The sequence below is a fragment of the Sebastes umbrosus genome, chromosome 16, assembly GCF_015220745.1.
Source record: "Sebastes umbrosus isolate fSebUmb1 chromosome 16, fSebUmb1.pri, whole genome shotgun sequence".
NCBI lineage: Eukaryota > Metazoa > Chordata > Actinopteri > Perciformes > Sebastidae > Sebastes > Sebastes umbrosus.
The window spans coordinates 12,301,392-12,311,058 of NC_051284.1; the positions used below are offsets into that span (position 1 = coordinate 12,301,392).

General features: G+C 42.7%; 1 protein-coding gene across 5 annotated transcripts in view; it reads left to right on the forward strand.

Moving 5' to 3' along the window:
* Positions 1-8,852, forward strand: part of LOC119474909 (palmitoyltransferase ZDHHC14-like) — a 53,542-nt gene extending 44,690 nt beyond the window's left edge. For 2 of the 5 annotated variants that reach the window (XM_037747256.1, XM_037747257.1), the window contains exons 9-10: positions 2,341-2,449; positions 7,695-8,852. In XM_037747256.1, coding sequence (XP_037603184.1) covers positions 2,341-2,449; positions 7,695-8,138 — 553 coding nt within the window. In that variant the 3' untranslated portion in view covers positions 8,139-8,852. The other 3 variants (XM_037747260.1, XM_037747259.1, XM_037747258.1) reach the window with 3 other exon arrangements.
* The last annotated feature ends 815 nt before the right edge of the window (positions 8,853-9,667 follow it).

Here is a 9,667-nt window from a genome sequence, read left to right on the forward strand (position 1 = left end):
TACATTCTCGTGTCCATGTGACTGTAAATGTCAGTACACATTGTACATTCCCTCCCAGCTTCTTTCACTTAAGCATTTCGACCAACAATTCTCATTACTCACCCGTGAAACCGCAGTTCTCGATTCCTGCGACTGAAACTGCTCTTTTTTTTCTTTCGTCATGGTTTGAACTGTGTTCATGCTTACCCACTGGACACGGAGATACCTACTATCTGCTCTTATCTTTACTGACCACCGTACCCACTTTGTAGAAGCAACTCTCACAGTGACGCAGTCAAAGACGTCACAAACATCTCTTAGCCTTTGGAACTTGCAGCCTTTGCCTTTGACTTGCACTCATTAAAGAGTACAAGCACAACACTCTCTAGTTAAGCACATGCATACAGTAACTTCTAGGGGTGGGAATCACCAGTCATATCCATATCTTTCTTCCCTTCCTTGTTAAAAAATCCGAAATAAGTCCAGATGTTTGATGTAAACACGGCGCATTTTAGATTTCTCTCTCCGATGTCTCCATCTTTGTTTTGACTATTTGAAATCAATTGTTACCAAAAACTTTAATTTGTATTTGCAATATTAATTGTTTATATAATAAAAGATCGATACATGACGTCCGTGTATCATTATAATATTGCTACTCAAAATATTGCGATACTATGCTGTATTGATCCTCCCCACCCCCACCCCTAGTACCTTCTCAAGTTACTACTCAAGTATGTAGACACAGAGACACACAAAGTTTAAGAAGAGCAGCGATGGAGGCTTTTGGCAATGTTCATTCAGTGTGTCTGGCTGTGCTGTGCTCTGGCCATCACAAACCATAAGTCACCAGTAATGATTCCAGTGGGTGGCAAAGGAGAATCCTCAGTGCACAGGTGGCTACCATCTGGGCATGTGTGTGTTTGTGGCTGGCACCGCACAGCCGGGTCTACCAGTAAGACAGGAATGTTTCGCCTCGGACTATGCAAGCAACGCTGCCTCTCGCACACAGAGACAAAAGCCTCTTGCATTTCATTACCTGCTGAAACCGTGACTCATACTTTCTAATGCATACATGTTTTTATGCTCATTTCCTCCCAGCCGCATTTGCAGACGTTCCGGTATTCATTACTAGCAGCAACGCAAGCCGCCTGCTGTAGGTTCCCAGACTTTGTCTCTTTGTGTGATTTTAGCAAACCATTTCCACCTGGATCCAGCTCAGTCCCACTGGAACACGCTGTCAACACACTTTTTCTGTTAAATGATTACCCTGCTCGCACTCTTTAACACCTCAGCTGGCTCTTCATATATGTGTGTGTGTGTGTGTGTGGTAGATACTGCTCTGTGTCAGATAAACCTTTATCTGGCTGATAAATAGCCATTATCACATACATCTGGCCCATGACCACACACGTGCATACGCATACCAAGAGTTCAGCTGGTCGTTGCCTAAGCAGCTGTGTCAGAGTTCTGCCGCATTAACGATGTGACAGAAACTATGATTCACTCCAGTGTTCCACTGCAGGACCTCTGTGATTTATTCCCAAGTTGGGATTTCATATGTTTGTGCGAATGTGTGTGTGTGTGTGAGTGGACGATTTGAGTCGAGGCTTGTACACAATAATACAGCACACATCGACAACCAGTCTCTTTGGCTAGCCCGAATCAGAGTGAAATTGGTACTTTTGGTTTGTTTTCTATTTAGTCTGGTTTGGTTTTATAGTGCACTAATTAAAGAGGACCAAATAAAAAATAAGTTGCTGAGTACATGTACAAAGGAGTGAATTTTCTCTTTTTCGCCTCGAGAGCTCCCACTTCTATGCAGGGAATTGCGACCTTTGATATATTGTTGTCAAAGTTTTTCATTTTGACTCGACTCTGATCTACTGTGCGCACGAATCCCTTCTGCAGTTTACCTCCAACGACTTTATAAATGTCACTATTTTTGTGGACTTTATTTAGCATATTCTGCATGTTCTCTTCGGCCCAGATGTCAAGCAAACATCAAACCTCTGCAGAAGTCCAGGTACAGGCAGCCTGTGTTTCGGTTTGCTTGGAAACGGTCCGAGACCACCTCTCACAAGCGGTCTGCTCATTTGCACTCTTGCTAATCATTCCCACCTAACATTGAGTCAACCTGGCTTTAGACAATATTAACCTTCTGTTGCAATCAGTTAGATGTCTTGTCCGTTTCATTTCTACATCTGTGCTTTAAGGCTTTCAGCTCTCCAAAGAATGTATAGGTTACACTGCTCTACTGTAGTAAATCTGTAACTGGGTAATGCCATTCGGTTTGCTAATATTTGTGAATGAATGCTCACAAACAATGCTTTTCTTGCTTCTTTGTTTCTCTCTGACTAGCCTCATTGACACACGGGGCTTCGTCCAATCAGACACGCCGCAGCTGGCGCCACCACCAACCAATGGCATCACTATGTATGGCGCCACCCAGTCCCAGCAGAGCCACATGGTAAGACACTGACCTGACTCTCTAATCTCCAAGATACTACTATCAGCTTGATAACTTCGCAGAAGTAAAAAAGCAGACTTGAGTTGTCACGAGTGGTCTGGTTGCTCATAGTTGTTCAGTCTGCTTAGAGACCAGAAGTGGGAAGGTCGCCTGATGGATGAAGTTTTAGGAATAGAATAGTCATTGATTAAAGGGACTGGATACTTTTAGATTTGGCTCTCCTCTCCTCTATTCTCAGAAGCTTAGTTTAGTTAAAATCCTGAAGATTTCAGTCCTGGTTGATTTGGCGACACCTGTGGTTCCTGGTGGTAACAGCAAGTGTGGTTTAATACTAGAGGAAACACTCCCAGAGCAGCTACTTTGTCAGGAATACAACAGAAGAGCAACAGATGTATCTGTTTACAAGTGCAGCTAAGCAAACTCATGTTGTTTTAATAAAGAAGTCAGTCAATAATTGGAATCCTGCATGAGAATGGTGGACTAACACTAACAATGAAAACTACTATATAGAGAAATAATTACAGAAGGTAAATATTTAGAAATTTCTATTGCTGGAAAAAAAGGGGGTTTGATTTCATGTAGTACAGAAGGATTATAACGTTAAGGAACATTTTGAGAGTTGTTTGAATTCACCGGTCCTTAGTTCCTTGGCTGCACTACTCACCCAGGCCATACTGTGACTCCTACTGGGCCAGGCCTTGGTCAGCATGACTCACAGAGACAAAGCACCTTTCACTGCAGCCTGTCTGACAGAGTGGATCTCTAGCTGTTGTCTTTGCCAGAAACAGAAAATCAACTGTCACAAATCGAGGCAGATTAATTTAGCCCCATGTCAGTTTGAGGAATCCAAACAGCAGGCACTGTGCATCATATTATTTTGTCTCCGATTAATTCTGATTGTAATGGCAAACATTTGCTATTGGTTTAAGGACTGGCCTAGGGACTGGTCTCTTTATCCAGACCTTGGAAAGCAAACCCAGTTAATCTATCTCATCTCACTGATGAAACTGATGAAATTTCTCTGGATTGCAAAGAGTGAGTCAGTGATGTTTTCAATTTTGCATGTGTCGCACCGTGTCGTCTGTAAATTAGGTCAGCAGTAGCAAGGAAGTGTGTGTGTCTGTGCTGAGGTAGCATGGCACTGTATGATTTAGTCATTCTCCTGTCTTACAGTTTATCAGTCAGAATACTGTGTGTAAGATTAAGGCTTTCCACATCATGCTGATAATCCAATTGTTGCAGTGGGCCCAAGAAAAACAATGAGCAGGAATCAGAGAGCGATAACACATAATGCACCATTGTGTACAACTAACAAAGTGAAAGTACACCACAGACAGTAAACAGATATCTCCTCGCAGTCTTGGAGAGAATAGCTGGTGTTGAGAAGAGGACATTGTTCTGACCTCACTGACCAGTTTCCCTCTGGTGCCTGAATAGAAGCAACAAGTCCTCTGTTGTTCAGTTTAGCCGTTAACCTCACACATTAGATTTAAGGCCTATTCACACACAGCTACTAAACGTCTTTCCCTGGTGCCCATCCCTCAGCGCCACAGTCATCTCGTTGTTCTCACCCATACGCGACCTCATCCTGTCAGTTCTCATTGAGACGTCGAACATGAAGGTCATCTGTCTCCAGGTCCTAAATGTGTGGACTACTTGTAATGGGGCTGAGAGCCAAAGGAACATTCCTGTACGTTAGCACATTCAGAAATAACTGGCATGTGTTTAATGTAGCGGTCAGAGTTGTCCTATTTCGCTGGCTGCTTGCCATTTATCTGCCCACTGATAGAGTCAGCTGTTTACTTAATATCTATTTGTTAACATGTTACCTTGGTAACACATCAGGGCTGGACCACTCATGTCACTCGAGAGGCTGCTGGCTTGGTTTAGTTAAATCGTTCAAACCACGATGAGTAAAAGTCTCCCATCCCTTTTGTCTGTTTACTACAGAGGTGTGTGGGTGGGTGCTATTTGGAGAAAGTGTGTGAATGTACATGAAGTGTGTGTGTGTGTGTGTGTGTGTGTGTGTGTGTGTGTGAGAGATATAAAGAGACGGCAGCGAAGCAAATTATAAAATACAAATGTTTTGTACTTGATTCAGTAATTTGTTGCATTTAATTTAGCCAGTTAATGTAATGTTACACTGATTGCGGATAACGCAGTACAGTAGGTCGGACATTTTTATCTTAGAATCTCTTGACGTCAACTCAGGACATGTCACATTAAATAAGTTGGGCATGGATTAACATTTCTACGCCTAAAGATGACAGAGAAGAAATACAGTTGATTTTTTTTACAGTGGTCTTTTCCCTTTTTTAACTAGAAATTGATTGAAAATCTGGTGTGGAGACGTTAAGTACTGAGTAAACACAGCACGCGTTTGTACCTCCAATTATATTGTTGACTGTCCCACATTAGGATTGTGTTTCTGCAGTATTGTGTTGGTTAATGAATTGAGGTTGCATTTGCATTTGGGCGATGAAAGCCCCGTTTCTTTGTGAGGTACTTTTGTCTGTGATGCATCTTAAAAAGACGGCCTGGTATGTAGAAGCCTTGCAAGCAGTTGCCATGGTAACAGTGTAACCTCGATAATGTAAAACCTCCATTTGGGATTTGGCTTGGGGGGGGGGGGGGGGGGGGGGCAATTTGATTGACAGCAGTCATCATCGCCTCCAGTTAAAGGGTCAGTTCACCCAGATTTGAAAATATAACACAAAAAATGGTAGATGTTCTCTGGTTACAGCTTCTCAAATGTCAGAATGCCTAGCTTTCCTCTGTTTTATAGCATAAATGTAATATGCCGTGAGCTTTAATTTCCATTATAAATACAACCAGCAATATCTGCATGGGTAGATATTACTGTAAGCTCATGAGAAAATATGTTTTGTTATAATTTGGGTGAACTGTTTTGGCCTCATCTTCCTTCCTTTCCTTCTTCCTCTGTCGCTGGTCTTTTTCCTTTTGTGAGCTATTTTTGTACGATGCACAGAGTACAACTTGATCAACCACCATTTCCTTGTTGATAATTACACAGTGACTGATGAGGGACTGACAGCCCACAGCTTCGTTTTTCAGTTTCACCACACCCTCTTACTTCCGTTAGCTGCATGAATGACGGTGCCAAACGTTTCTTGGTTCACATAACAGCTGGATATCAACATTCAGACCCAGTGTAGTCGGTTTATTAAAGATGAAATAATGAACAGACAGTTCAAGCCAGTTCAACCAAATGTACCACCTAAGTGTCAGCCATATGGACAACTCGTTATCCGTCACAGCAGACAGCGATGTGTTGTCAGGAATAACACAGACGGCCGGAATCTCCCATCTTCATCTCGAGACGCGTTCAGAGATTGAACACAAATGATGTCAGCTTTGGGACATTTTTCATTTTATCTGAACAAGGACGTGTTCTTCCTCCTCATGACCTTACACTTATTGAATTAAACTAGTGGCTGCATGGTAAATTGAAGCATCCCCTCACCAGTATGCAATCTTGGAAAATCTAAATTAAATGGGCAATCTTGCACAAACTTACGGGAAAGTCCGACTGCAACTAATCATTATTTTCATTGTCAGTTCATTATTTAATCTGTAACATGTGAGAAAATAGTGGAAAAGGTTCCCAGAGCCCAATGTGGTGTCTTCAAATTACTTGTTTTGTCCAACCGACCCTCCCAAACCTAAAGATATTCACATGATACAAAAAAAGCATCAACATTGAGTAGCTGTTTGGCATTTTTTGTCTTGATTAATTATCAAAATAGTTGTTTTTCTATGTATCGAATGGATTAATCAAGCATGGTTTCAAGTAAAATATTGTAATAAGTTGCGTTAAAGAAATTAGTGGCGTTAAAACGAATTTGCATTATCGCGTTAACTTTGACAGCCCTATTATTTTTCTTTCAAAATTGCTCTCCTCTACTAGAGCGATCTAATCTTGCCATGTCATGTTGACTGCTGTACACAGTTCAGTCATTTTATGACTGAACTGTGTACAGCATGAGGTATAAGATGTAAATGTAAGATAAAAAAAACCTCTTATCCTAGCCACGTGTGTTAGCCAACCAAAACATGGCCTGTGCTGCTTCACTTGCTGTCTGCTATCCAAGGTTAGTCCATCAGCAGTCTATGTACATATTGTCCCTTGTAGTCCTGCGTGTGCGTGTCTGTCTGCCGTGGGGGATGGACAGTGCTGAGTCAGACTAGCTGTGACTGTTTATAAAACATGAGTGGGCCTGGAAGTAGAAAGAAAAGGACAAAGCGCTGTATCCCTTTATTTTACCCCCTCTCCATTTTATCCTCGGTCCAACACACCGCCGATGATGTAGCTCTGCGCTAACGTGGCCGTGAGCGAGGTTCCCGTGTCATTTCAGTCCAATAACCCTTAGTCTTCTCACCCACCTGGAGAGAGGCCAACTCATAAAGGTGATAAGTCGAGAGCATGTGCATCTGATAAGAGGATTGATAATACTTAGAAACACATCTCTTCTGCTGTCAAAGGTAGCTCAACTTCTGTTCATATTACATCTGTAATCTGCTCTTTTTAGGTCAGTGAGATTGAGACAGAAAGGTGAGACGTCCGGGACAAATCTTTGTGCTTGAAATTTCTTGTCAGTCAGACTTTGGGAGTGGAGTGGTGTGGAATGGAAGGAGGCATCCTTTTTGTTTGTGTGGCTTTTTAAACTCCTGCACAACTAGTGATCTTTCATCTGTAACTGGTCTCTAATGTACATGATTGCTCTGTGGTGATAAAGGGCGCACCGGGTTAAAGCTAATCTCCCTGTAGCTAATGTGTGGTATTGATGGCTCGCCGTGTCCTAACCCAGTTACTCTGCTCCAGTTTTAGACGTGTGATTTCCACTAAAGCGAGGCAGTAGAGATCAATAGGTCATGAGGCTGTGTTTTCAACTCTGTCTACTGACCCCAGCTCTGTTTTTACTGGTTTACTGATGCACGAGCTGGTGCAGGTTCTTGGTGTGGCTCTGCATTCTAACAAGGGTACTAACATCTTATTTTCTGTCTTTTTCTCTCCTTTATCCAATCACCTACCCCCTCCTATGTTGTCTTTCCACATATTCTGTTCTTTGATCCCGGGTTGTGGTTTCTTTTTTCCTCATCCATCTAATTTTCACCACTGCCTCACTGTTTTTCTATTTCCGTCCTTCACCTCCGGCATCTTATCTATCTCTCTGACTTTCACATCCCCTCCCATATTCTCCTGCTTTCTGCTGCTTTCTCTCAGTGTGTCCAAGACCAGTGCATTCAGAGCACCAAATTCGTTTTGCAGGCCGCCGCCACACCCCTCCTCCAGCAGCAAAGCAGCGAGCCAGTCATCCTGACGGCCTCCCCTGAAAACGGGGGCTCCCTCCCCGGCCGCACCTCGCTCCCCCTCGGCCAGCCCACCCCTCCGACGTCCACCCCCAGCCTCAGCTGCCACGAGGCCACAGACATGCTGCCAATCCACGGACACGGCCACACACACAACCACAGCCACCCCCTCCAGGAGCCGGTGGCCCACCATCACTTTCTCACCCCAGAGGAAGTGCCCTCGCCGCCAGGTATGCTTCCCTGCGGCAGCCCCCTGGGTCACAGCCACACTATGCAGGCGGGCTTCTACAACCCAGCCAGCCAGGACTCACTACACGAGGACTCTGTCAGAGGATTGGTAAAGCTCAGCTCTGTCTGACGACGGGATACATACCCCCCTCCTTCCTCCTGAAAACCTGCATCCAACCCATGAAACTCTCCTGTGCCATGTTTGGACCAGCTCGCTCTCACCACGAATAAGTTTTCCTTTCTCTCCTCAGAAGGACTTGAGAACTGGAAAATGGCTGTGGTTTAAATTCAGCTGCTAGAAACTGGAATTTAACTGAACCCGAAGTGAAACCAGTTGTCCTCAGCCAATGTCTTGCCAAACCCCGCTGCTGGAACAGGGAGAGATGTTTTCCAGTGTGACGGTCTGGATGACAACATATGCTTTGCTTTTTTTATTTTGACTCCAAGGGAAGCATATTCCATCAGCTCCTGGAAACCGGACAGGGGGAGTTTCTTTTTCAAAGTGACGTATGTCTGTGAGCCATGTCAAGCAAAAAAATTAAGACATGTTTTGACAGCACATGACATTTTTGGTCAAAATGATGAATTTCTGTCAGTGGATCACGGGTCTGACAGTTTTTTTTTGTAAAACAAACTTTAGCCTATTTGCCTGTTGCTGATTGGACAGTGTCTTTGCCTTTTTTTTTTCTTGGACATTCTCAGCAGTGCAATGGTTGATGTCATGTTGCATATCATCTGGCTTTTTCTATGTTAAAAAAAACAAGAGACTGTTGTACTGTACCATGGTTATTACAAATTATTATATTTCCTGTGGATATTAATAAAACACCAACTTTTTATCAGATACTTTTGCATAAATATTGAAGTTTAGAAGGCATAATAATGTGTGCTAATGTGAGAGTCATGTGGTAATGCCATTTCCTTTAAAGTTCATCTTGTGACTGATGCCTGTGGTCGTTAGGCGTAAATAAGACAGATTTAAAAACAAGCATGTCAGATGAATGTTGCTAAACATTTATGGATGTTCAAACAAGGTTAAGACTTTCTGTAGAGTTTTCGGTCTCCCATTCATCCCGACAGAAGTCCAGGTAAGAGAGATGTACAGACTAAAACAAGGGCTCAGTTTACAGTTGAAAGTTATTGTGGGTGCCTTAAAGAACTGCCAGTGGTTGGTGAAGGTTACTAGGTTGTAAAAGACAGTTCATCAACATTTAATTATCTTCTGCCACCTTGTGGTTGAGCCGAAGTACTGCAGTTAAATTATTATTCTTATTATTTTTTATTAGACTACATTTTACCGAACAAAACTATCAGACTAATGCAACTTTGAGCTGCAGTAACCACTATTCTTATCATAAAATCGATTAAATGAGTACATGTAATGTGAAGGGGTTGTTCTAGTGAAGAAGTTGAAGAGATTGAGTTGGTTTTGATCTGTTTTGGATTTTTCCAGCCTGTAACTGTACCGTTTTATTTAACCCCGTTTGCTCTCATCAATCTTGTTTCCAGGTGCAGCTGTTTTTAGTCAAAACAAAATATTTTCAAAATAATTTTTTACTACTTGACCAGCACCAGACGCTTGTCGAAGCAAAGTTAGCTGGAGCAGAAAGTGGAGCATTTAGCTAAAGACCCCCAAAAGATCTAAAAAGGAGAGTGAAG